This window comes from Pongo pygmaeus, chromosome 8, assembly GCF_028885625.2.
Source record: "Pongo pygmaeus isolate AG05252 chromosome 8, NHGRI_mPonPyg2-v2.0_pri, whole genome shotgun sequence".
Taxonomy (NCBI): Eukaryota; Metazoa; Chordata; class Mammalia; order Primates; family Hominidae; genus Pongo; species Pongo pygmaeus.
In genome coordinates, this window is record NC_072381.2 from 76,586,741 (window position 1) to 76,614,457 (window position 27,717).

General features: G+C 33.9%; 1 protein-coding gene across 2 annotated transcripts in view; it reads left to right on the top strand.

Moving 5' to 3' along the window:
* The window catches only part of CTNNA3 (catenin alpha 3), a 1,765,907-nt gene that overhangs the window by 1,679,732 nt on the left and 58,458 nt on the right, over positions 1-27,717 (top strand). For both annotated transcript variants that reach the window (XM_054435153.1, XM_054435155.1), the window contains exon 16: positions 8,062-8,167. In XM_054435153.1, coding sequence (XP_054291128.1) covers positions 8,062-8,167 — 106 coding nt within the window. The remainder of the gene's footprint in view (positions 1-8,061; positions 8,168-27,717) is intronic.

The window sequence follows — 27,717 nt, forward strand, 5'->3', positions numbered from 1 at the left end:
GGAAGCAAGGCTGCCAGCTTGGTCAGGATGACCTGGGAGCTTGGAGAGTCACCCCAGTGTGGGAAAATGGTAAATGCCCCAGCAGTCCACATTCCCATCATGGGCTCCTGCAATCCTAGTCACTGGTGAGTTCCTTGACCCCTCCAGACCATAAGGCTACCACAGGGAGCAGCCTGGATAGTGTGTGATGGCATCGCTCCATATAGGTAACTTATGCTGGGTCCCACAAACACCCTGAGTCCTAAGCTGTTGTAGCACAGTGTCATTATGAGAATGTGGCCCAAACCAGACTGCATCTGTCCCTGGGGCCCAGCAGCCCCTGCATTCCGACATCCCTAGAATCCCACTGACATCTCCCTACATCCCTTACAGGACTGCAGTGGCATGAGAGTGATTAGACTCAGCAGAACAGCAGGGTCCTCAGCACTATAGAACACACAGCATCTTGCACCCCAGGTTATGGGTGGTGTAGCAGGCAAAGCAAGGTGCCCCTGGGGCAAAGGGAGCCAAAGCATGTGCTCCCCAGAACTTGAAACTTGCCTGCCTGGGGCTGCTCCCACTGATAGCAACTCTGCCTCCTCAGCAATTCTCAACTTGCACATGCTCTGAAGACTGGCTCTCCCCAAGGCTGCTGCTTCCGCCATTTCTGGACACTGAAGCATATACTTCCAAGAGCCTGAGAGCCAACTGGCTGTGGCTGCTGTCACTGAAAATAACCCCAATTCCCAGAAACAGGCCCACAGTGTACTTGCATGTGCCTTGAGGATGGATTCTCCCTGCTCATTGCTGTCATTGCTGCCACCACCCAGCACTTTACCAGGGGAGCCTAGGTTTCACCCTGGCCTGCCGATCACAGCCTATACCCGTGTGCACAATGGAAGGGGCCTAATGACAGGCTTGTCTGGCCTGGCAACATCCCCCATGTCTGGGCACATTGTCTAGGGACCTAGGGATCATCTTGCCCCACCCACTACCACTGGTATCAGTGTAAGTATTTCAGGGGCCTAAGGGCAGGCCCACCCAGCTCATCACAGCCACCACTAACAAAAACATGTTTCATCTGTGAGCCCATGGGGTTGTCCTGTCACAGATATGGCCATTGCTTATGCCATGCATGCTACCCAGGAACTTAATGAACTACATGGCCCAACACTGCCACTGCCAGAACCCAAGAAAGCCACCTGGAGGTCCAAGAATTAGCCTTCTTAGACCTAATTACATTAGTGCCCATGCACGCTGCCTGCAGGCCCAAGGACAGGCATGCTTGGCCCACCACTGAGGCCTGAGGACCAACCCACCTGCAGTTCTCATCCCTTACAAAGCCTTACCACAGCCTGCACTAACAGCCACAGCCTAAGTGACAGAGGAAATCACAGACACCACTGAAGCTATTTACAGACAAATGAATCACATGGAGGCTACATTACTGCATGCACCCAGAATCAAAGCTAAAGTGTCCTATGAAACCAACACTGCAGATAGATCTTCAGTACCTCCCCCTACAAAAGCCAATCCAAAAAAATAAAGAAGTGACTTACGCCATATGCAAAGATATCAATGAAAGGACAAAAGAAACATTAAATGTCAAGGAAATATGCCACATCTAAAGAAACATAATAATTGTCCAGCAAGATATTACAATGAAAAAGAAATTAATGAAATGATGAAAAAAGAGTTCAGAGTAATAATATTAAACGAGCTCAGTGAGATACAATAGAACACAGATAAAGAATACAAAAAAATCAGAAAAGATGATTCAGAACATAATGAGAAATTTACCAATGTGATAAGTATCATAAAAAAGAAACAAAAATTATAGAACTAAGAATTCAATGAATGAAATATAAAATTCATGTGAGAGCTTCAACAACAGATTTTATTATGCACAAGAAATAATTTTATAGCAGGAATAAAGGATTTTTTAAATAACTTGGTCAGACAAAATAGAATAAATAATAAAAAAAGATTGTACAAATCCTGTGTAACATATGGGGCTCCATAAAGTAACCAAAGTTTCAAATTCTGGGTATTCCAGAAGTTGAAGAGAAGTCCAAAGCCATAGAAAATCTATTCAGTAAAATGATGCCTGGAAACTTACAAGTCTTAGGAGAGATGTGAACATCCAGATTCAGAAAGCTTAAAGAGCCCCAAATAGATTCAGTTCAAAAAGGTCTTGTTAAAGGCAAGTTATAGTCAAATTGTTGAAGGTCAAATACAAAGAAAGGATTTCTAAAAACAGGAAGAGAATGATGTTAAGTCGGATATAAAGGAAACCTTATTAAAACTAACAGCAGATTTTTCAGCAGAAAAATTACAGGTCAGGAGAGAAAGAGATGATATATTCAGAGAGCTGGGAGGAGAAAAACCAAAAAAAAATGTCAATCAAGAACACTATACCCAGCAAAATTGATCCTTCAGCTATAAAAAAAGAAAGTCTTACCCAGACAAGCAAAAACTGAGGAAATTTATTACTTTCCTTTGTTTTAATGGCTCCTTTAAAGGGTTCTTATATCTGAAAGTGCAAAGATGATATCTATTATCATGAAAACACAGGAAAGTATAAAACTTACTGGTAAACATACAAATGTAGAAAATACTCAAATGGTACAACTACAGAAAAACACCAAACCATAATGATAAACAATAAGATAGAAAGGAACAAAGTATACACAAAACATCCAGAAAACAATTTACAAAATGACAGAAATAAGTCCTCGCACATAAATAATAACCTTGAGGTAAATGGATTAAATTTTGCTCTTAAAAGATATAGCGTGGTGACTCAGACCTTTAATCTCAGCACTTTGGGAGGCTGAGGCGGGCAGATCACGAGGTCAGGAGTTCGAGACCAGTCTGGCCAACATGGTGAAACCCTGTCTCTACTAAAAATACAAAAATTAGCAAGGCATGGTGGCACATGCTTGTAATCCCAGCTACTCAGGAGACTGAGGTAGGAGAATAGGTTGAACCCAGGAGGTGGAGGTTGCAGTGAGCCGAGATTGTGCCACTGTACTGCAGCCTGGGTGACAGGCAAGACTTCATCTAAAAAAAAAAAACAACAACAACAAAAAAGATAGAGACTGGCTGAATGGATTTGAAAACAAAAACAAAAACCAAAACCAAGAAGGACCACATGACCCAACTATCTACTGCCTCCAAGAAACTCACTTCACTTGTAAAGACATATAGAATGAAAGTAAAGGATTGAAAAAGATATTTTGTGCAAACAGAAACCAAAAGTGAGCATAAGTATCTCTACTTTTATCTGATAAAAACATATTTAAGTCAAAAACAGTAAAAAAGAGACAATGAAGGTCATTATATTAAAGATAAAGGGACAAATCCAGCAAGAGAATATAAAAATTATAAATACATATGCACCCAATACGAAACCATCCAGATATATGAAGCAAATATTATTACATCAAAAAGGAGAGATGTACTCCAATGCAATAATAGTTGGAGACTTCAACACTCAACTCAGCATTAGAAAGATCATCTAGACAGAAAATTTAAAAAGAAACATTGTATTTAAACTGCACTTTAGACCACATTGGCCTAAGAGGCCAATCTACAGAACATTTTGTTGAGCAGTTGTAGAATATACATTTTTCCCATAAGCACATAGACATTCTGTAGGATTGACCATATGTCAGGCAATGAAACAAATCTTAACAAATTTTTTAGAAGTTAATAGCATACCAAGTATCCTCTTATGCCACAATCAAATAAAACTAGAAATAAATAAAAAGAGGAATTTTGGAAGCTGTACAGATACATAGAAATTAAACAACAATCTCCTAGACAAGCATCAAGTCAGTGAAGAAATTAAGTAGGAAATCAAACAAGTTTCTGAAAAAGAAAGAAAATAAAAACACAAGATACCAAAACCTATAGGATAGAGCAAAAGCAGTGCTAAGAGGGAAGTTCATAGCAATAAATTCCTACAATAAAAAAGTATAAAGTTTTCAAATAAACAATCTAATGATGCACATCAAGGAATTAGAAAAGCAAGAACAAGCTAAATCCAGAATTAGTAGAAGAAAAGAAGTAATAAAGATCAGAGCAGAACTAAATGATACAGAGACTAAAAAAAATACAAAAGATCAACAAAGCAACAAGTTGGTTTTGTGAAAAGATAAAAAATTAAATAACCTGCTAGCAAGACTAACCAAGAAAAGAGAGAATACCCAAATAAACAAAATCATAAATGTAAAAGGAGGCATTGCAATTGACATCACAGAAATACAAAAGATCATTAGACAGTATTATTAACAGTTAATATTTACAAACTGTAAAACATAGGGGAAATGAATAAATTCCTGGAATCACAAAACCTACCAAGATCAAGTGTGGAAAAAATAGGGAATCTGAACAGAACAATAATGCATAGCATATTGAATCAGTAACAAAAAGACTCTCGAAAAAGAGAAGCCCAGAATTGGATCCTTTATTGCTGAGAAGCCCAGAATTGGATCCTTTATTGCTGAGAAGCCCAGAATTGGATCCTTTATTGCTGAATTCTACCAAACTTACAAAGAATAACTAACATTGATTTTCCTCAAGCCATTCCACAAAACTGAAGAGGAGGGAATTCTCCCTATTTCATTTTATGAGGCAGCATTACCCTCATACCAAAACCAGACAAGAACACAAGAAAGAAAGAAAACTACAGGTCAATATCCATGATGAACGAGACACAAAAACCCTCAACAAAATACTAGCAAAATGAATCAAACAGCACACCAAAAAGATAATGTTAATCAAGTGGGATTTATCCTTGGGATGCAAGGATGACTCAACGTACACAAATCAATAAATGTGATACATCATATCAAAAGAATGAAAGACTAAAAAATGTGGTCATCTCAATAGGCTCAGTAAAAGCACCTGATAAAATTCAAGATCTTTTCATGATGAAAACTCTCAAGAAACTAGATTTAGAAGGAACATACCCCAATATAATAAAGGCCACATATTACAAACTCACAGCTAACATCATACTGATTGGAGCAAAGCTGAAAGCCTTTCTATCAAGATCTGGAACAAGATGAGGATGCCCACTTTTTTAACTCCCCTTCAAGATTCTAGTATTGAAGGTTATCAGCCAGAGCAATTAGGAAAAAGAAAGAAAAGGCATCCAAATTGGAAAAGGGGAGGCCAAATTGTCCTTCTTTGCAATGAAATTATCTTATATTAAGAAAAACATAAAGACTCCACCAAAATACTCTTAGATTTGAAAAATTAAGGAAAGTTGCAGAATACTAAATCAACATACAAAAATCAATAGCATTTTTATACATCAGTCTGAACAATGTGCAAAAGAAATCAAGAGGCAATCCCATTTAAAATAGCTACAAAAAAAAGCCTAGGAATAATTTTAACCAAACAAGGAATGATCTATACAAGCAAAACTACAAAACACTGGTGGAAGAAATTGAACAAGACACAAAAAATGAAAAATATATCTCAGGCCCATAGATCAGAAGAATTAATATTGTCAAAATATCCATACTACCGAAAGAAATTTACATTTTCAGTGGAATTATATCAAAATATCAATGACATTCTTCACAGAAACAGAAGAAACAATCCTAAATGTTACATATTAATAGAACCACAAAAGTCCCCAAATAGCCAAAGCAATACTGAGGAAAAGAGCAGGAAAAAGGACACAACACATCATACTACCTGGCTTCAAAGCATATTATAAGGCTATAGTAACCAAAAAAGCATTATATGAGCATAAAAATAGACACATAAGCCAATGGAACAGAAGAACCCAGAAATAAATCCACACATTTATAACCAACTGGTTTTCAACAAAGGTGGGAAGAACAGACACTGGGGAAAGGATGGCTCTTCAATAAATGGTGCTGGGAAAACAGGATAATCATATTCAGAAGAATGAAACTAGCCACGTATCTCTCACCATATACAAAAATCAAATCAAGATCAGCTAAAACCTAAATGTAAGATCCAAAAGTATAAAACTGCTTGAAGAAAACATTGGGGAAATGCTTCAGGACATTGGGCTAGACGAAGATTTTATGGCTAAGACTTCAAAAGCACAGGCAAGATAAAAATAGACAAATGGGACTATATTAAACTAAAAAGCTTCTGCACATCAAAAGAAATAATCAACAGAGTAAAGAGCCTGTTAAATAGTAGAAAATATTTAATATTTAAAGTATTTAAATATTTAATATTTAAAAATATTTGCAAACTATTTCTTTAATAAGGGCCTAAAGTTCAGAGAATACATGGAACTAAAACAACTCAACAACAGAAAATAATAATAATCCCATCAAAAAGCAGGCAAAGGACATGAACGGACATTTCTCAAAAGAAGACAAATGACCAATAGGTATATGAAAACATGCTCAACATCACTAATTAGCTTGAAAACTCAAACCAAAACTACAATAAGATATCATTTTACCCCAGTTAGAATGACTATTATTAAAAGGAAAAAAAAAAACCAGATGCTGGCAAAGGTATGTTGAAAAGGGAACTCTTATACACTGTTGATGAGAATGTAAACTAATATAGCCATCATGGAAAACAATATGGATATTTCTCAAAAAATTAAAAGTAGTACTAACATATGATCTAGCAATCTCACTCCTAAGTATTTATCCAAAGAAAAGGAAATCAGCGTATCAAAATGATACCTGCACCCCTATTTTTATTGTAGTATTATTCACAATAGCAGAGATGTGAAATCAACCTAAGTGTTGGATAAATGGATAAATAAAATGTGTTGTGTGTATACACACACACACACACAATGAAACACTCAGCCATAAAAAAGAATTAAATCCTAACATTTACAGCAACATGGATGAGCCTGGAGGACATTATGCTAAGTGAAATAAGTTAGACACATATCACTTTCTCCTCCATATGTGAGAGCTAAAAACATTGCTCTCATGGAGGTGGAAAGTAGAATCATAGTTATCTGAGGCTTGGCATGGTGTTTGTTGGGGATTGGGGGGATAAGAGAGGTTGGTTAATGGGAGCAAACATACAGCTAGAAAGAACAATTCAAATGTTCAATAGTAGAGTAGGGTGACTATAGTTAAAAACAATGTATTGAATATTTCAAAATAGCTAGAAGAGAAGACTTCAAATATTTTCAACAAATAGAAATAATACTTGACTGACGTGACAGATACCCTAAATACCATTACTTAATCATTACACATTCTATGCATGTACAAATAACAAAATAATACATGTACCCCATAAAAATGAATGAATTTTACCATCAATACTTTTTTTAAAGTAACTAAAATATAGCAACAGAAAAAATGTGAAATACTAAAAGTAGGCCTGCTGATAAAAAATAAATCGTTAGATACATATAATATCCAAAATATTATGATTCTCTCTAAAATCAGGAAAATATCTTTGCCTTGAGGTATCTAGGTCTATGAAGGGTATCTCTAGGCTGAGTTTTCCTATAATAAACACCTGGGAATGAAGATCAAAAAGGTCTTCATCTTCTCTGCAGTATTTCTTGACTTAACACAATAGGCTGGGATTAAAAAATAATCATAACAATACTGGAGTCTAATTGTGCTCTTTTCAAAATCAAAATATTAAAACCAACAGCCGGCCGGGCACGGCAGCTCACGCCTGTAATCCCAGCGCTTTGGGAGGCTGAGACGGGTGGATCACGAGGTCAATAAATCGAGACCATCCTGGCCAACATGGTGAAACCCCGTCTCTACTAAAAATACAAAAATTAGCCGGGCGTGGTGGCGCACGCCTGCAGTCCCAGCTACTCGGGGGGCTAAGACTGGAGAATCGCTTGAACCCAAGAAGCGGAGGTTGCAGTGAGCCGAGACTGCACCACTGCACTCAAGCTTGGCGACAGAGTGAGACTCAGTCTCAAAACAAACAAACACAAAAACAATAGCCATTCTTGGGGATGCGAATATTTTACATATGAGGATGGATGGATGGATAGATTAATACATTTTTTCATGAACCATCATAGCTAACGTATATTTTTTCATGAACACCATAGCTAACATATATATTTTTTTTTTCCAGGGGCAAAGGACCACTAAAGCATACAACTGATGTGATCTATGCAGCGAAAATGATATCAGAATCAGGATCAAGGATGGATGTCCTTGCTCGGCAGATTGCTAATCAGGTGAGTTACTTACAAATGGACATCGTAAAAGTTCATGCTAATTGCTCTTTGCCATTAGAACATTGATTTAGGCAAAGTTAAGTTTTTACTCTATTCAACCATTTTTTCTAAATTATAATTGAATTTCCGATAACTCTCTTAATACACTAGGTAATGGATGATTTTAAGGAAGCTTAATTATTTCTTAGGGCAGATATTTTTAGCTTAAAACATACTCAAATTATTTCTAGTATCAGCTCTTCAACATCAAATATACTCAATTAATTTTAATCAATTGTAATTACAAAACCGAGTTTTGTTGTTGTTGATACATTATATTTCTTTCTTTCTTTTTTGGTTGTGTATTTTTAACATTTATTTTTATTATGTTTTATTTTTAATTGACATATAATAATTGCATTTCTAGAGTACATATATTTCTATACGTGTATACACTGTGTATTGATCAAATTAGGGAATGAGCATATACTATTCCTCAAACATCTATCATTTCTTTGTTTTGAACACATTCAAAATCTTCTCATATAGCTATTTTTAAATACACAATAAATTATTAACTGTAGTCAGCCTACTATGTTATAGAAGACTACAATTTATTCCTCCTATATAACTGTATTTTTGTACCTTTAACCAACTTATTTTTATCTTCCCCTCTCCACTACTCTTCCCTGCCCCTGATAACCATTATTCTATTCATTAATTCTATGTTATCAGCTTTTAAAACTCTCACATATGAGAACATGTGGTACTTGTCTTTCTGTACCTGACTTATTTCACTTAACATAATGTCCTCCAGTCTTGGTCATGTTGCCACAAATGACAGGATTTCATTTTTCTTTATGCCTGAATATTCCATTGTGTTTGTATACCACATTTTGTTTATCCATTCATTCATTGGTGGACAGTTAGATTAATTCTAACTAACTGATTGACAGTGAGATTGTGAACAGTGCTGCAGTAAGCATAGGAGTACAGCTATCTCTTTGACATACTGACTTCCTTTTCTTTAAATAAATACCCAGTAATGGATTGCTGGATCATATGGTAGTTCTATTATTAGTTTATTATTAGTAGTAGTAGTTTTTAAAGAAAACTCCTATTTTCCATAATGGCTGTACTAATTTACATTCCTACCAACAGGGTATGAGTCCCCTTTTCTCTACATTCTTGACAGAATTTATTTTTTGTTCTTTCAATTATAGCCATTTTAATTGGGGTAAGATGATATTGTGCTAATGATGTGGAACTTTTTTTTATATACCTGTTGGCCATTCGTATGTCTTCTTTTAAGAGATGACTATTCACATCATTTGCCCATTTTTAAATTTGTTTTATTCTTCTGTTGTTTTGTCTTATGTATTCTGTATCCCTTGTCAAATAGTATGAAAATATCTTCTATCATTCTATAGGTTGTCTTGTTACTATGTTAATTGTTTTCTTTGCTGTGCAAAACCTTTTTAGTTTGATATAATCCCATGTGTTTATTTTTGCTTTTGTTGTCCGTGCTTTTGAGGTGTTAGCCATCAAATCTTTGCCAAAATCAATGTCCTGAAGCCCTGTGTTTTCTTCTACTAGTTTTATAGTTTTGGATTTTATGCTAGGCCTTTATTTTGATTGAATTTTTCCATATGGTGAAAGGTAGGGGTCTAGTTTCATTTTTCTGCAGTAGATATCCGATTTTCTCACTACCGTTTATTGACTATCCTTTTCTCAATGTGTGTTCTTGACACTTGTTCAAAATCAGTTGGCTATAAATATGTGAATTTATTTTTGGGTTCTCCAGTCTGTTCCAGTGGTCTATGTGTGTTTTTTTTTTATGCCAGTACCATGCAGTTTTAGTTACTATATCTTTGTAATATATTTTGAAGCCAGGTAGTGTGATGTTTCCAGCTTTGCTGTTTTTCTCAGGATTGCTTCGGCTCTTCAGGGTCTTTTGTGGTTCTATGTAAATTTTAGGATTTTTTTTTCTATCTGTGTAAAAAATGTCATTGGTATTTTTCTATGGGTTACACTGAATCTGTATATTGCTTTGGGCAGTATGGACATTTTAACAATATTAATTCTTTCAATACATGAACAGAGGATATCTTTTTTTGTCTCCTCTTCAATTTCTTTTATCAATATTTTATAGTTTAATAGTAGGGATTTTTCACCTCTTTAGTTATATTGATTTCTAGGTGTTTTGTTTTCGGTAGCTATGAGAAATAGGATTGCTTGCCTGATTTCTTTTTTAGATTGCTCACTATTTGTGTGTAAAAATGCTGTTGATTTTTGCAGGTTGATTTGATATCCTTCAACTTTATTGAATTTTTTTATCAAATCTAAGAGGTTTTTTTTTTGGTAGAGTCTTTAGGTTTTTCTTTTTTTTTGTATATATATTTTTATTTTTCATTTTTGTGAGTACATGGTAGGTCTATATATGTATGGGGTACAGGAAATATTTTGATACAGGCATACAATGTGTAATAATCACATCAGGGTAAATAAGGTACAGGATTCACACTCAGAGTCAACTATCCAGAGACAAAATAAAAAGAAATTTTAATTTTCACTTAGTAGTTTAACTAGTAACAGCAATGCTTTATTACACTTTTGACATTTTCATGAATCAATCAGTAAAGACAAATGGGATAAGAGTATATTTAATGAGTCCAAAAATATAGTTAGATAGAATAAATAAGATATAGTATTTGATAGCAAAATAGGGCAACTATAGCCAAAAGTAATTTATTGTATGTTTAAAAATAACTAAATGGTATAATTGGATTGTTTGTAACACAAAGAAAGGTTTTTCTTAATATAAGACCATGTTATCTACAAACTAGGACAATTAGACTTCCTCCTTTCCAATTTGGATACTCTATATTTCTTTCTCTTAGCTAATGGTTCTAGCTAGGCCGTTCAGTTCTATGTTGAATAAAAATGTTGACAGTAGGCAGCCTTGTCTTGTTTCAGATCTTACAGGAAAGGCTGTCAATTGTTTCCTTATTTTTGCTCTTCAAACTTATTACATTTTAAAATGTTATGTTAGGTTTTCTGTGTCAACAATATATTTTAATATAATATTTAAAATTCAAAGAAAAATAGTATTTAGTAGAATACTAAAGATAATACTAAAGATATAAAATGCATAAAATACATAATTAATATAGAGACTGCTGTTTATAAACATTTTAGTTTCCTTTTTTTAGATTTCTCATGTTTATTTCAGTATTTTTAAGCAGCTGCTACATCCTTAGAAATACTTTACACTTTAACTGAAAAATCTGTTGCTTTCATTAATGTGTTGAGATATTCAATTAATGTTTCAGACTGAGGTATAATATTATTTTGTGGCTTTTATATTATGTTCAACTTTATAGTACATATTTATTTCCCTTTGGGAAAAAAATGGGGATTTTTGCAACTATTTCATATTATTTCTTGCTTAGATAGTATTAGGGAAAGGTTTTTGGGCTTCTTTTTATAATGATTACTATTATTCACTATGTTTTGTTCACTATGTTTATACTCTCTTGGAAAATGAAGAACTCTCTCCTATTAAATATTGTATTTGTGGATATAAGGAATAAGAAACAAATAAAGACTAATTATAATAAACTATTTAATAACATTCCTAATAATAAAGAACATATGTCTTTTCCATGTTACTTTAATTATTATAAAATTTTATTAATCCTTTTTTTTTTAGTATTTAGTATTTACAGCTAAAACAAACTCTATCCTAATATAAGTCAAATTTTCCGAGTTTGATTATGTGACTGAAGCCTATATATGCCCATAGTTTTCTTTATTTTAGAATCTTATTGCATTCACTTTTATGAGAGACACTAAATCTTAGTGAAACAAGTGAAACCATAGTACACGACACATATTTACATTTATTAATATCTTTTCAAATACTGAATGCTTCCTCCCATTTTTTTCTGTTTATTTTGAAACACCCAGTTTCCAAAGTTGACATAATTGTGTCACATTGAAGGTTTTTTTTCTTATATTGATAATCTTCTTTAATTGGATCAGGTTGCCTTAAAGTAGGTACTTCTATAACATGGCTTTATCAAATTATGTCATTGTTTTTAGCATTATTCAAATGGTATGGGAGAAAGCAAAAGTATCATCTTACTTCTGTATAGCTTTGACATTTTAAGAGAAGCTTAGAGAAGTAGTCACTGACTAATAAAGAATTATAGATCACTCTTTTTGTCTTTTTCCATTTCATACATAAAATAGTTTCAGATGAATTACTTTTGTTCTGAAGAAATATAGTTCTAAGTAATCAAAATTGAGAATGAAGAAACTGACTTAGTTATTACAGTGACCATCTAGGGAGGTTGTCTTTGAATGTGATTCTGACATTATTATTTGATAGATTAAGAAATTTTAGGCAGAAAATAATATCTGAAATTGATTATGGGATACAATTGAGTAATGTAAGCAATGTGATTTTCACTGTCTATGTATATCATGAAAAAAATCTGCTGGAACATTGGTTGCTTTCTCTTTTGATCAATTTAATATTTCAAAAATAATACATTCTAGCTTTAGTTTTTGCTGGTGTGTCAGAAGGTCAAACACTAATTTCCATCCCAACTAACATTAGATTTGAAATTATATATATATTTAAATTATTTAAATGCATGTTTATATATATATCATCTATTACATATATTATTAGACCAATTTAGTTACATTGTGTAAAGTTTCAGAGTTAAAGTTCACATGTAGAAAGAATGAAATGGAATTAGATTAGTTGATGCTTCTCATTCTGCTTGCTTGGCCTTTTTATTTTTATTTTTCACTTTTCCTTCCTTCATTGCTTCCTTGAGAGCATATTTATTGTGTGTATGCCACACGCAATTCACTACTCTGGTATTGGCATTAGCTAGTTAGAAAGAGAAGAACTAAAACCTTCTGTTTAAGTTTATTTTTCCCAGTCATTCAACATTTTTTAGACTTTAGAATTGTCTCAAAATGGCGGTCTCAAAAAAGGCTTAAGTATGCCATCAAAGACATATTTAAGTCTTGTAGAATTTTAGCACAAATTTTGTCTCCTTTAGACAGTATCTTTGTATAAAACAAGATTGTTATAGCTATTCTTACCTATAACAAGTCTTAAAAATTTTGCTTGTGAATTAAACAGAATAAGTTGGAGAAGTAAAATATGAATCCAAGATTTCAGGCTTTCAGTACATATTTTTTTCTATTTCTGCACTCCACATTGTAATTAATCATATTAGCAGATATTCTAAATTAGATAAAGTAACATCTCATAAGGTAAAGATAATGCACAAAAAGATTTCAAATAGTTATAGAAGCAGTATAACCTAGATAGGAAGGAGACAATAGGAGCCAAAATAAAATTAGCATCTGCTAAAAGTGTTTTGCACCAGGATAGAACAGTATTAGACTTTCTGAACCCTGGGTGATCTTTAAGGAGCCTAATTACTTTCTCCTTGTAATTTTGCCAAAGCAAAGATAGCAAGACTTATAACTGGACGTTCCCACCTAATTGTAACTGAACAAAATTAAAACGAACTTTTTATGTTAAATACGTTGGCAGGTAATTCTAATTCAAGAAAAGATGATTTTTAAAAACCAAAGTAAAGAAGTATAAACCAAATCACACAAAATGCACTCCATTATGAACAAAACAACCTACAAGTATAATTTGTATTAATATTTTACAAAATATTCTTGGAGGCTGGCCTCATTTGAATTGTTTCATGTTGATATTATAAGAGGCAAAAAAATTATTTCAATGAAACTATACTACTGAGAAGCTTCTGGAGCATTCATTATATCATGATTACACAACTCCTAAGGATATGATTCCTAGATATGCCTTGTGACAATGTGTATTTTAAAGGTATTACCTATCTGAAATTTATTTCCAGCAGAAATTTTTTAAATTTTTTTAAAAGATTTTTTTGGGGAACAGATGGTGTTTGGGTACATGAATATATATACACACACATACACACACATATATATACATAAACACACACACATATACCACATTTTTATATATATATATATCACATTTTCTTTATCATTCATTGATTGATGGGCATTTGGGCTAATTCCATATTTATGCAATTGCAAATTGTGCCGCTATAAACATGTGTGTGCGAGTATCTTTTTCGTATAATGCCTTTTTTTCCTCTGGGTAGATATCTAGTAGTGGGGTTACTGGATCAGATGGTAGTTCTACTTTCAGTTCTTTAAGGAATCTCCACACTATTTTCCATACTGGTTGTACTAGTTCATATTCCCAATAACAGTGTAAAAGTGTTCCCTTTTCACTGCATCCACACCAATACCTTTTTTTGTTGTTTTGTTTTTTTCTGATCATGGCCATTCTTGCAAGAGTAAGGTGGTGTCTCATTGTGGTTTTGATTTGCATTTCCCTGATAATTAGTGAGTTGAACATTTTTTTCATATGCTTGTTGGCCATTTGTATATCTTTTTTTTTGAGAATTGTCTATTCATGTCCCTAGCCCACTTTTTGATGGGATTTTTTTTTCTTGCTGAAATGTTTGAGTTATTTGGAGATTCTGAATATGAGTCTTTTGTCAGATGTATAGATTGTGATGATCTTTCTCCCACTCTGTGGGTTTTCTATTAACTCTGCTGATTATTTCTTTTTCTGTGCAGAAGCTTTCCATTTTAATTAAGTACCATCTATTTATCCTTGTTTTTGTTGCATTTGCTGTTGGGTTCTCATCTCTCACCCTATAAAAAAATCAACTCAAGGTGAATCAAATAATTAAATCTAAGACCTAAAACCATAAAAATTCTAGAAGATAATATCTGAAAAACCCTTCTAGACACTGGTTTCGGCATTGAATTCGTGGATTGCTTTTGGCAGTCAGATCATTTTTACAATATTGATTCTACTCATCCATGAACATGGGAGTGTTTCCATTTGTTTGTGTCATCTATTATCCCTTTCAGCAGTGTTTTGTGGTTTTCCTTGTAAAGGTCTTTCACCTCCTTGGTTAGGTGTATTCCTAAGTATTTTATTTTTCTTTTTGCAGATATTGTAAAAAACGGTTGAGTTCTTGATTTAATTCTCAGCTTGGTCACTGTTGGTGTATAGCAGAGCCACTGATTTGAATACATTAACTTTTTATCCTGAAACTTTGCTGAATTAATTTACCAGTTCTAGGAGATTTTTGGATGAGTCTTTAGGGTTTTCTGGATATATGATCATATCATCAGCAAACAGCAACAGTTTGACTTCCTTTTTACCAATTTGGATGCTGTTGATTTCTTTCTCTGGTCTGATTGCAATGGCTAGGACTTCCAGAGTCCTGTTGAATACAAACGGTGAAAGTGGTCATCCTTGTCTTGTCCCAGTTATCAGGTGAAATGCTTTCAACTTTTCCCCATTCAGTATAATATTGGCTATGGGTTTGTCATAAATGGCTTTTATTACCTTAAGGTATGTCATTTCTATGCTCATTTTGCTGAGGGCTTTAATCATAAAGGGATGCTGGATTTTGTCAAATGCTTTTTCTGTGTCTATTGAGATGATCATGTAATATTTTTAAATTTTTTTATGTGGTGTGTCACATTTATTGACTTGCAGATGTTGAATAATCCCTTCATCCCTGGTATGAACCCCATGTGATTATGGCAGTTTATTTTTTTTACATATGCTGTTGAATTTAGTTAGCTAGAATTTTGTTGAGGATTTTTGCATCTATTTTCATTAGGGATATTTGTCTATAGTTTTCTTTTCTATTTTTTTTTTGTTATGTCCTTCTCTGGTTTTGTTATTAGGGTTATACTGGCTTCATAAAATGATTTAAGGAGGATTTCCTCTTTCTCTATCCTGTGGAATAATGTCAGTAGGATTGGTATCAATTCCTCTTTGAATATCTGATAGAATTCAGCTGTGAATTTGTCTGGTCCTGGACTTCTTTGTTGTTGTTGTTGTTGGCAATTTTTAAATTACCGTTTCAATCTCGCTGCTTATTATTGACTTGTTCAGAGTTTCTATGTCTTCCTGGTTTAATCTAAGAGGGTTATATATTTCCAGGAATTTATTCATCTCCTCTAGGTTTTCTAGTTTATGTATGTAAAGGTGTTCATAGTAGCCTTGAATAATCTTTTGTATTTCTGTGGTATCAGTAGTAATATCTCCCATTTCGTTCTAATTTAATTTATCTGGACCTTCTGTCTTCTTTTCTTGGTTAATCTCACCAATGATCTATTGATTTTATTTATCTTTTCAAAGAACCAGTTTTTATTTCATTTATTTTTTGTATTTTGTTGTTGGTTGGTTTCAATTTCATTTTATTCTGCTCAGATCTTTTTTATTTATTTTCTTCTCTGGCAGAAATGTTGATACCTAGATTAGTTCTCCAGATTAATGAACTCCTACTTTATAAAAATAAATGCACAGAAACGTCTCAAGATTTAAATAGGACTAAATGTATACTGAAATATTTGATCTATTTGCATCTTTCAAGTAATAGTGAATCTCCTGTTCTAAGAGATGCTGCTTTACTGTTTTCCCCTTTATCTAATGTTTGACATTTTTCCATTGAAACAGTGTTTTAAATGCTCCTAGGGTGATTATCTATTCAGGTTCACTTCATGTTTAGTTATGAAACTATGTAACCAAAAAATAAAGTGTTCTAGGGTCTAGGTGGAAGGAGCTATTTTGTATAAGTGGAGAAGAGGAAGGATGAGCAAAGTTTCTTCTTGTAGTTGGCTGGCTATCTTTAAACAAAAATTCCAAATAACCAGAATTTGTCTGAGTTACCCTTCCACCATCTCTTCCACATCCTTATTTTATGTACAGGATAATGCATTTTTATGAGTTTGTTTCAGTCAAAGTAATTATTTGAATGACAACTTCCAGGCATCAGGGAGAGGGTGACACTTTTGAGTTATGGTCTATTACATAGGACACTCATTTCTTCTGAGAATCTCTCATGGAAGTAACATAAAGCTGAAAAGTAGCTTGAGTCATAACTTTACATCTACTAAAGTAAAGGAGCTTTGTTGAATATGGAAAACATCTTGTCTTTAATTTGTATTGTGTTCAAAGTACATGTCACTTTCTCAATAGCTGTATGTGCAAACCAAGTTGAAAATACAAAGGAATTTGAAACAATTCTTAAACTCAAGACAATTTCAGCCTAAATATGGACAAAATATGATAGGATTTTAACAGCATATATAATTTCTGGTAAAAACAACCTTTATTCATTGAGATATGCTATGCACCATAGTTTCCCAAATATAACTCTCATAAATCAACATGTCCAGTCTTGAACATTCCATATGAGACAATGTTATCCTCTACCACTGACATTATAACAGAGTTCCAGTATATTTTTAATCATACTTCTATAGGTACCTTCTCTGTTCTGTGTTTCAGAAACCTGAGTTTGCTAAACAGCAGCTGTCATAGTCATAGCAAAGAAAAAAATACTTAAAATATATTGAGGTTTCTAGGTGTAAAATAAGCATAAATTAATGGCTGACCAGATTTAAGAGATGGAAAAGAGGAACAAGGCATTCTTCATTGAGGTAGTTAATACAAAGAGAAAAAATAGTTGAATAGGTGAGTAGGCAAGATAGTGAGTGAAATAGCTGAGAGATAAATGTGTTAAGTGTGAAATGTTGATGAGATGCTGAAATGGGATGGACTAACACAGTAGTTACATGGATCGCCTGATGACGGAGCTGGATGTTAGAATTTTGTAGTTTGTGTTGTGTAAGTGACAGATGAAGCCAGAGCACTGTCTACCGTTGTCCAAGAAGAGAATGAAAGTAAAAAAAATAACGCTCAGGAACAAAAGCTGTGAGCAACAACAGGTGCAGGCAAAAAAAAAAAAAAAAAAAAAAAAAAAAAAAAAAAATATTCTTACAAAGGAGTCTGGGAAGGCTGATATAAAACTAGGAGAAAATCTAAGAGGAAACATTCATGAGAATTAACATTTATGAGAATCAATAACAAAGATCTAAAACCTCCAGAGAGGTGATATAAGGGAGGAACTGCAACATATATAATGAATGCAGCAATTATAAGTCCATTAGTGATCTCAATAAAATAAAATTTTGTGGACTGGAGGAGTTGAAAACAGTTCTTAGAATGATAAGGAAAGGAGGAATCTGCATGGAAACATTTTAGTAGGCGTATTCGTAAACAAAAAAGGAGAGATGGGATTATAGAAGGCAGGATTTTGCTTTGAGAGACTTGATAGAGTCAGGAATCAGAAAAAAAGACATTAAAAGTAGAGGAAAAGATGAGATCATTGATGATCTGTGATCCTGAGCAAGATGAAACGAGGCAACCTCTGGACTGCATTACAGGTGAAGAAATGAGCCCTGTGGGATGGGAAAAGTCGTGAACACCAAGTGCTTTTGCTACCACTGATTGCTTTAAATTCCTATTTTTGAAATTCACGGTGACACCTAGTACTTTTCATTAACAAACTTTTCCAGCTTAGCAAAATTTAGGCTATTGTCTGTAATTGCAAAATTCATTTTATTTATTTATTTATTTTTATTTTTTTAATTTTTGAGATGGAGTCTCTCTGTCATCCAGGCTGGAGTGCAGTGGCACGATGTCAGCTCACTGCAACCTCTGCCTCCCAGGTTCAAGCGATTCTCGTGTCTCAACCACCCAAGTAGCTGGGACTACAGGTACGAGCCACCATGCCCGGCTAATATTTCATATTTTGAGTAGAGATGAGGTTTCACCATGTTGACCAGGCTGGTCTCGAACTCCTGATCTCAGGTAATCTGCCCGCCTCAGTCTCCCAAAATGCTGGGATTATAGGTGTGAGCCACCGCACCTGGCTGCAAAAGTCATTTTAAATTTCTTAAAGTTTAGGCTCCAATATGAGCAAAAAAATACTAAGATTATGGAATAAAAGTCTTCAAAAGTGTTCGTTTTGCCAATTCACCCCTGAAATTTAAACTAAAACATCATGAATTTTTTTATATTTTTCCTCATTACTAAATGATGTATTCCATATTGACTCCAAGCATCTTGCTAGAAAAGTGAAAACTGGCTTAAAATGAGAAAACCACATAGGCTGAAATGCCATCTGCTTACATGTTGTGAGTCCCTGTGATTATAAAACTTAGATTAAAAAAAAATCATGCATTAAGGAGCTAAGTAGATGTTCTGGAAAAGTCCCTAATAGTATTCTTTTAAAAGTTATTTTAAAGCAAATGTTACTTGAGAAACAATAGTCAAGGGCAAGAATGTTCTACCAACCTAGAGACCGAAGTTTTTCTGTCACTTTCACGTAAAAATTTAAAAGGTGGGAAAAGCATTGTTCGATGCTTTTAAATTTAATTTTTTTGTAAAAATTGTACATATTTAAGGACTTAAGATATACAATGTAATAATCAACAAAATTAAAAGACAACCTATGGTTTGAAAGAAAATATTTGCAAACCATAGACCTGATAAGGAATTAATATCTAAAGTGTATAAGAAACATACAGAACTCAATAGCAAAAAAATCCAAGTAACCTGATTAAAAAATGGGAAAAGACCTGAATACATAAAAGTGGCCCAAAGGAGATTTAAAAAATAGTAGAATATTCTTAAAGTAGGAACGAGGCATTCTCCTGATTCTGCTTCTAAGTGAGCAAAACTGACTCAGAAAAGCTTTCTGCATGTCAATGGGAAAGAAGGCTTTAATAACTTTTATAAGTATAAGAATTTACCACGTAGTATTTTATTCTAATTTGGTTATAAAACTGACTGCTTCAGTTATAACCAAGATATTCTCATCAGTTCTGAAAATGAAAGATAAATTTAGGTCAAGCAACTTTGAATTTCAAAAGATCATTTTCACACTTTCTACTCATTTGACTCATTCTTTCCTTAATAGAATTATAGGCTTTTCTACTGTGGCCTTGGAAGAGTCTCTTGATAGAGACAGCATGTTTTGCTTAAACTTGAGTGATTGCAATTGGTTATTGGTCAAGAATCTAATTACTAGTTTGACAGTTTGATTTTATCAGAGTTGTATAGTGGTGCTGGTCTTCAAGGAATAAATCCACATTAATCCAGTTTATAATTGACAAATAAGATTATCAATAAGAAACCAACTTACAAATCAGAACAGCAATTTAATATTTACAAAAAAGATAAAATTGGCAAGAAGACTGATACTGTTCCTAGAACATGGAGGTAAGGAGGTGGAGCCAGATCATGTTTGAACACAAGCTCTACCACTAATACCATTTATTGGCAAGTCAGTTAACCTCTCTGTGTGTCAATATTCTCCTTTGCTAAATGAGGATAATGATTCCACTTACCTCATGAAATTGTGGGTGTTGTGTGATTATTAAAACAATTAGTATGGACAAAGCATCTAGAATAGTAGATGACAGATAAAACACTTTACATGTCAGGGATTATCATTGTGTCCATACTTAAGAATGAAGAATAGATAAGAAAGTTACTCGGTGAGAGCAATAATAACAAAAAATGATTTGAAAGAATGCCCTATAGAAGAGATTATTGTGTATGCATGTGAATGAAACAGAGAAAACTAAATTCAAATCATTTACTCTCTCTGAAACTTACTTTGCAAATCTACAAAACGAAAATAATAGATCTAATTAAAATGGTGCTTTGAGTACTAATTTAAAGTTATGCATGTAAGGGCCTTGGCATAGTACCTGGCACAGAGGAAGTACCTAATAAAGATCAGCTGCCTGTCAAGAGAAAACAAAGAGATGACTTGTTTTTCATCATTTTAGGTAATTTCACATCAGTAAATTGGGGAAAATATTTGCGTCTTACAGTTTTAATGATTGAGTGAGATGATATGCCTAAATTAGTTTCCATAGCATGTGGCACATAGTAAGAGCTAAATGAAAATGAACTATTGTTCTTCCTCCTCTGTCTCTGCCTTCTCCTCTTCTTCCTTTCCCTCTTTCTTTTTCTTTTCTTTCTCCATATCTTTCTCCTTTCCAATCTTCTTCTTAATTAGCTACAATATAATCCTTTCGAGGAGATTTGAGGGATAACCTTCATTTGCTTATTGAAAACTTTAGAAACACCCTTAATTTCTATACTCTTGTCTGATTGTGTCTCTGTCTGGCTATCCTGTATCTATTCATGCATATGTCCATGCCTATCTTGCAGATTGATATTATTTCTGCAGAAGAATTGAATTCTTTGCTACCTTTGTTGGTTATTATCGACTTTGACTCAGGGTAACGTGTTCTCATCTTGTGCACACACCCTGGAGCTACGCAGCCTATTTAAAAAATATAAGAGGATAAGTACCTCACAAATTTTCCAAAAACACTCCAGCTTAAGTTACTAGTTACTGAATAAAAGCAGAAATGCATGAAAGGTTTTTTGGTTGTTCATCCTACTTTTTAATTTGCAGTTTAGGTCATTAGAATAAAAGCTTTTAAAAATAACATTTTATAGTTATAGAAGAAATATATATTTAAGATACACAAAATTTGAATAAAATAAAAAGTATTGATTATATCACATTTATTGATTATTGTCATATATTTCTTTCCCAGCATCTTTTAATGTTTTTAACCCAGAGTCCAGAATTTATTTTTAATGCATTTTAAAAAATAATTTCAACTTTTATTTAGACTCAGTGGGTATATTGCATGATACTGAGGTTCGAAGTACAATTAATGCAATCACCCAGGTAGTGAGCATAGTACTCAATAATTAGTTTCTCAAGCCTTTACTCCCTTCCTCCCTCCCCTGTCTAGTAGTCCTCAGTGTCTATTGTAGCCATCTTTATGTCCATCATTACCCATTCTTTAGCTCCTACTTGTATGTAAGAACATATGGTATTTGGGTTTTTGTTCCTGCATTAATTCACTTAGGATAATGGCCTCCAGCTACATCCAAGTTGCTGCAAGAGACATAATTTCATTCATTCCTTTTTATGGTTGTTATTCCATGATGTAGATGTACCCCATTTTATTTATTCAATCCACCATTGATGGATACCTGGGTTGATTCCGTGTCCTTGCTTTGTGAATAGTGCTGCAATCAACATATGAAAGTAAGTGTCTTTTTGGGTAGAACAATTTATTTTCTTTTGAATATGTACATAGTAACGGGATGAGTGAGTCAAATGTTAGTTACGTTTTAAGTTCTTTGAGAAATCTCCAAACTGCTTTCTACACTGGCTGAACTAATTTACATCCCCACCAGTAGTTTATAAAGTGTTCCCTTTTCTCCACAGCCTCACCAGCATCTGTTTTTTTGACTTTTTCATAATAGCCATTCTGACTGGTGTGAGATAGTATCTCATTTTGGTTCGATTTGCATTTCTCTCATTATTCATGATGTTGAGCATTTTTTTCAGATTGGTTGGCCACTTGTATGTCTTCTTTTGAGAAGTGTCCATTCATGTTTTGATATGGTTTTGGCATTTGTCCTTCCCAAATCTCATGTTGAAATGCAATTCCCAATGTTGGAGGTGGGGACTGGTGGGAGGTGTTTGGGTAATAGGGGCCGATTCCTCATGATGTGCTGTCCTCAGGATAGTGCATTATCACAAGATCTGGTCATTTAAAAGTGTGTGGCACCTCCCACCTCCCTCTTGCTCCTGTTATCCCCATGTCATGCACCTGTTTCCACTTCACCTCATACTGTGAGTAAATATTCCCTGAGCCCCCACCCCAAAGCCAAGTGGATGCCAATGCAATGCTTGTATATCCTGCAGAACCACGAGCCAATTAAACTTCTTTTCTTTATAAATTGCCCAGTCTGAGTTATTTTTTTATAGCAATGAAAGAATGACCTAACTCATACCATTTACCCATTTTTAATGGGATTGTTTTTTGCTTGCTCAATTGTTTAAATTCCTTATAGATCCTGGATAGTAAAACTATGTTAGATTCATTGTTTGCAAATATTTTCTTCCATTGTGTGGGTTGTCTGTGTACTCTGTTGATAGTTTGTTGCTATGCAGAAGCTCTTTAATTAGAGATCCCACTTGTCAATTTCTGTTTTTGTTGCAATTACTTTTGAGAATTTAGTTATAATGTCTTTCCCAAGGCTGATGTCCAGAATGATGTTGCCTAGGTTTTTCTTCAAGGATTCTTATTGTGGAGGTCTTATATTTAAATCTTTAATTCATCTTGAGTTAATTTTTCTAGATGATGAAAGATAGGGGTTCAGTTTCATTCTTCTGCCTTTGGCTAGCCAGCTGTCACAGCACCAGATACTGAATAGGGAGTCACTGCTTATTTTTGTCAACTTTGTCAAAGATCAGATGGTTTTAGTTGTGCAGCTTTCTTTCTGTGTTCTCTATTCTGTCCCATCAGCCTATGTATCTGTTTTTGTGCCAATACCATGCTGTGTGTGTTACTGTAGCCTTATAGTGTAATTTGAAGTCAAGTAATATGATGCCTCTGGCTTCTTTTTTTTTTTTTTCCTCAGGATTGCTTGTCTATTCAAGATATTTCTTGGTTTCATATGAATTTTAGAATAGTTCTTTTTCTAGTTCTGTGAAAAATGACGTTCGTTACTTGATAGGAAGAGCATTGAATCTGTAGATTGCTTTGGGCAGTATGGCCGTTTTAATGATATTGATTCTTCCAGTTGATGAAATTGAAATGTTTTTTCCATTTGTTTGTGTCATCTATGATTTCTTTCAGCAGTGTTTTATAGTTCTCCTGGTAGAGATCTTTCACTTCCTTGGTTAGATGCATGCCTAGGTGTTTTATTTATTTATTTATTTGCAGCTATTGTAAATGGAGTTGAGTTCTTGATTTGGTTCTCAGCTTGAATGTTATTGCTGTATAGAAATGCTATTGGTTTGTATACAATGATTTTGTATCCTAAAAAATTACTGAAGTCATGTCTCAGTTCCAGGAGCCTTTTAGTAAAGTATTTTGTGTTTTCTAGGTATAAAATCATATCAACAGCAAAGAAATATAGGTTGACTTTTTATTTGTCTAGTTGGATACCTTTTATTTATTTATTTTGCCTGATTGCTGTGGCTAGGACTTTCAGTACTCTGTTGAATAAGAGAGGTGAGAGTGGGCATCCTTGTAACCGTTTTCAAGGAGATTGGTTTCAGCTTTTGCCCATTCAAGTAGAGACTGGTTTCAGCTTTTGCCCATTCAAGTATAATGTTGGCTGTGGTTTCTCTTAGATGGCTCTTATTATTTTGAGATATGTTCCTTTGATGCATAGTTTCTTGAAGGTGTTTATCATGAAGGGATGTTGTATTTTATCAAAAGCTTTTCCCACATCTGTTGAAATAACCATGTGATTTTTGTTATTAATTCTGTTTATATGGTGAGTCATGTTTATTGATTTGTCTATGTTAAACCAACCTTACATTCCAAAAATTAAGTCTACTTGATCATAGTGAATTAACTTTTTGATGTGCCACTAAATTCAGTTTGCTAATATTTTGTTGAGGATTTTTGCATCTATGTTTATCAGAGATATTGGTATCAGAGATATTTTTCATTGTATCTTTACCAGGTTTTCCTATCAGGATGATGCTGGTTTTGTTGAATGAGCTAAAGAGGAGTCTCTCCTTCTCCATTTTTTGAAATAGTTTCAGTAGGATTGGTATCAGCTCTTCTATGTATGTTTGGTAGAATTTGGCTGGGGCTCTTTTTGTTGTTGGTTGTGGTGGTAGGTGTTTTATTACTGATTCAATTTAGGAACTCGAGGTCTGTTCAGGGTTTCAGTTTATTTCTAATTCATTCTTGGAGGACTGTGTGTTTCAGAAATTTATCTTTTCCTCTAGATTTTCTAGTTTGTATGCACAGATGTGTTCCCAATAGTTTCTGAGGCTCTTTTGTATTTCTATGGTATTGGTTGCAATGTCACTTTTATAACTTCTGACTGTGCTTATTTGAATCCTCTCTCTTTTTTTCTTTGTTAATCTAGCTAGCAGTCTACCGATCCTGTTTATTTTTTCAAAAAAAAAAACAACAACAACTTTGGTCTTCATTGATTCTTCCTATGAATTTTTAGGTCTCAAATTCATTCAGTTCCGTCTAATTTTATTTTTTTCTTTTCTTCTGCTAGCTTTTGGGTTGGTTTGTTCTTGTTTTTCTAGCTCCTCTAGGCATGATGTTAAATCATTAATTTGAGATCTTTCTAACTTTTTGAGGTAGGAGTTTACTGCTATAAACTTTCCTCTTAACAGCACTTTTGCTACATCCTAGAGATTTTTATATGTTGTGTCTCTTATTTTTATTTATTTCGAAGAATTTTTTGGTTACTGCCTTAATTTCATTGTTTACCCAAAAGTAAATTTATTAGTCCATTTTCACGTTACTATTAAGATACTATCTGAGACTAGCTAATTTATTAAAAAAAAAAAAGAGGTTTAATTGACTAACATTTCACATGTCTAACACTTTTAGTGAGGTGTTGAAGTTCCTCAACATTATCGTGTGGCTATCTAAGCCTTTTTGTAGATCTAGAAGTACTTGTTTTATGAATTCAGATGCTTCAGTGTTAGGTACATACATATTTAGGATAGTTAAGTCTTTTTGTTGAATTCAACCCTTTATCATTATGTAATACCCTTCTTTGTCCTTTTTTACTGTTATTGGTTTAAAGTCTTTTTTATCTAATATATTATATATTATATTTTAATATATTTTAAAATATATGTATTTTACCTAATATGTTATATATATTATATTTTAAATATATTTTAAAGTACGTATATTTTATCTAATATAATAGCCGCTCCTCTTTTTTGTTGTAGTTTAATTTGCAAGATAGACATTTCTTCAACCCTTTACTTTGAGCTTATTGATGCCATTATGTGTGAGATGGGTATCTTGAAGACAGCAGATGAATGGATGTTGTTATTTTATCCAACTTGCCACTCTGTGCCTTTTAAGTGGGGGGTTTAGGCTATTCACATTCAAGGATAATATTAATATGCAAGATTTTGATCCTATCATGAAGTTGTAAGCTGGTTACTTTGTATTTTCTATGGTTTGATTGCTCTATAGATCTGTGGGCTCTGTACTTGTGTTTTTGTGGTAGCAGGTATCAGCTCTATATTTTCCCCATGTTTAGAATTCTCTTAAAGGTCTCTGACATGACTGGCCTAATGGTAATTAATTTTTTTAGTGCTCGTTTTTCTGGAAAATATTTTTATTTCTCTTTCAGTGATAAAGCTTAGCCTGGTGGGATATGAACTTTTTGTTGGAATTTCTTTGCTTCAAGAATTCTGAAAATAGGCCTCCAATCTGTCTCGGCTTATAAATAAGGTTTATGTAGAGAAGTCTGCTTTTAACCTTTTGGGATTTCCTTTGTGTGTCTTCTGACCTTTTTCTCTAGCTGCCTTTGTGATTTTTTCTTTAGCGTTGACCTTGGATAGTCTGGTGATTATATGCCTTGGTGACGTTCCTTTTTGTATAGTATCTCTCAAGTGTTCTCTGGATTTCTTATATCTAGATGTCTACCTCTCTAGCAAACTTTGGAACATTTTCTTAATTTATCACTTCAAGTATTTTTTCTAGGTTGTTATCTTTTCCTCAGTCTCAGGAATGTTACTAATTTTTAGGTTTGTCCACTTTACATAATCCCATATTTCTCAAAGGTTTTGTTTATTTTTTAAAAATTACTTTTTCTTTATTTTTTTCTGACTGGGTCAATTCAAAAGACTGGTCTTCAAGATCTGAAATTCTTTCTTCTACTTAGTCCAGTTTATTGGTGAAGCTTCCAGTTGTGTTTTGAAATTAAGTTAGTTTTTTAATTCCAGAATCTCTGACTGATATTTTAAAGATGTTTGTCTCTTCCTTCATTCTCTGGATTGCTTTAAAAAGTTTCTTTGTGTTAATTTTCAACCTCATCTTGGATCTTATTGAGCTTCCTTGCAATCCACACTTCAAATTCTTTATCTGTCATTTCCAAGTTTCCACTTCGCTGAGGACCATAGCTGGAGAACTAGTAGTGTATGTTGATGGTATCACTACATTTTGAATTTTCATGGTGCTAGAATTCTTACACTGGTTCTTTCTCATCTTGAAGCATTGATACTTCAAATTTTTGTAATTATATTTGTGCAGATATAATGTTTCTTTTCTTTCCCTATAATACTATTGTTTTTTTTTTCTTTCCCTTTCCCTTTCCCATCTATTTTTCCCTAGGGGTGTGACTTTAGAGAATACTGGGTAAGGTCTTTTGGCTTAACTTGGGTACTCCTACACCTTTCTGTCAGCAGGTTTTATATTGGGCGTTTCACTTCCACCTACAAGCCTGTAGATGGTGTGTATGGCCAATACTGTTGGTTGTATACTTCATCTTTGTTTACTAGCAGAAGCTCTCTCTTGCCTCAGGCAATGGGCTTATTCTTGTAGTGCAAAATGCTCTGAGCTCCCTCCTCAGCCCCAGAGGTGTTGGGAGCAAGATGGACAGGTCCAGACTGGCAGGTTTGCCTACAAATTCCCTAAGGGCAGGCGTGAGCACTGGTGCTGAAGGATAATCCAGTGAGTGGGTACCAAACACCCAGACATGTGCCTAGACATGGAGCTGGGAAGCTTTCTTGTCCTCAAGTTCTCTACATACAGATTTGGGGTGG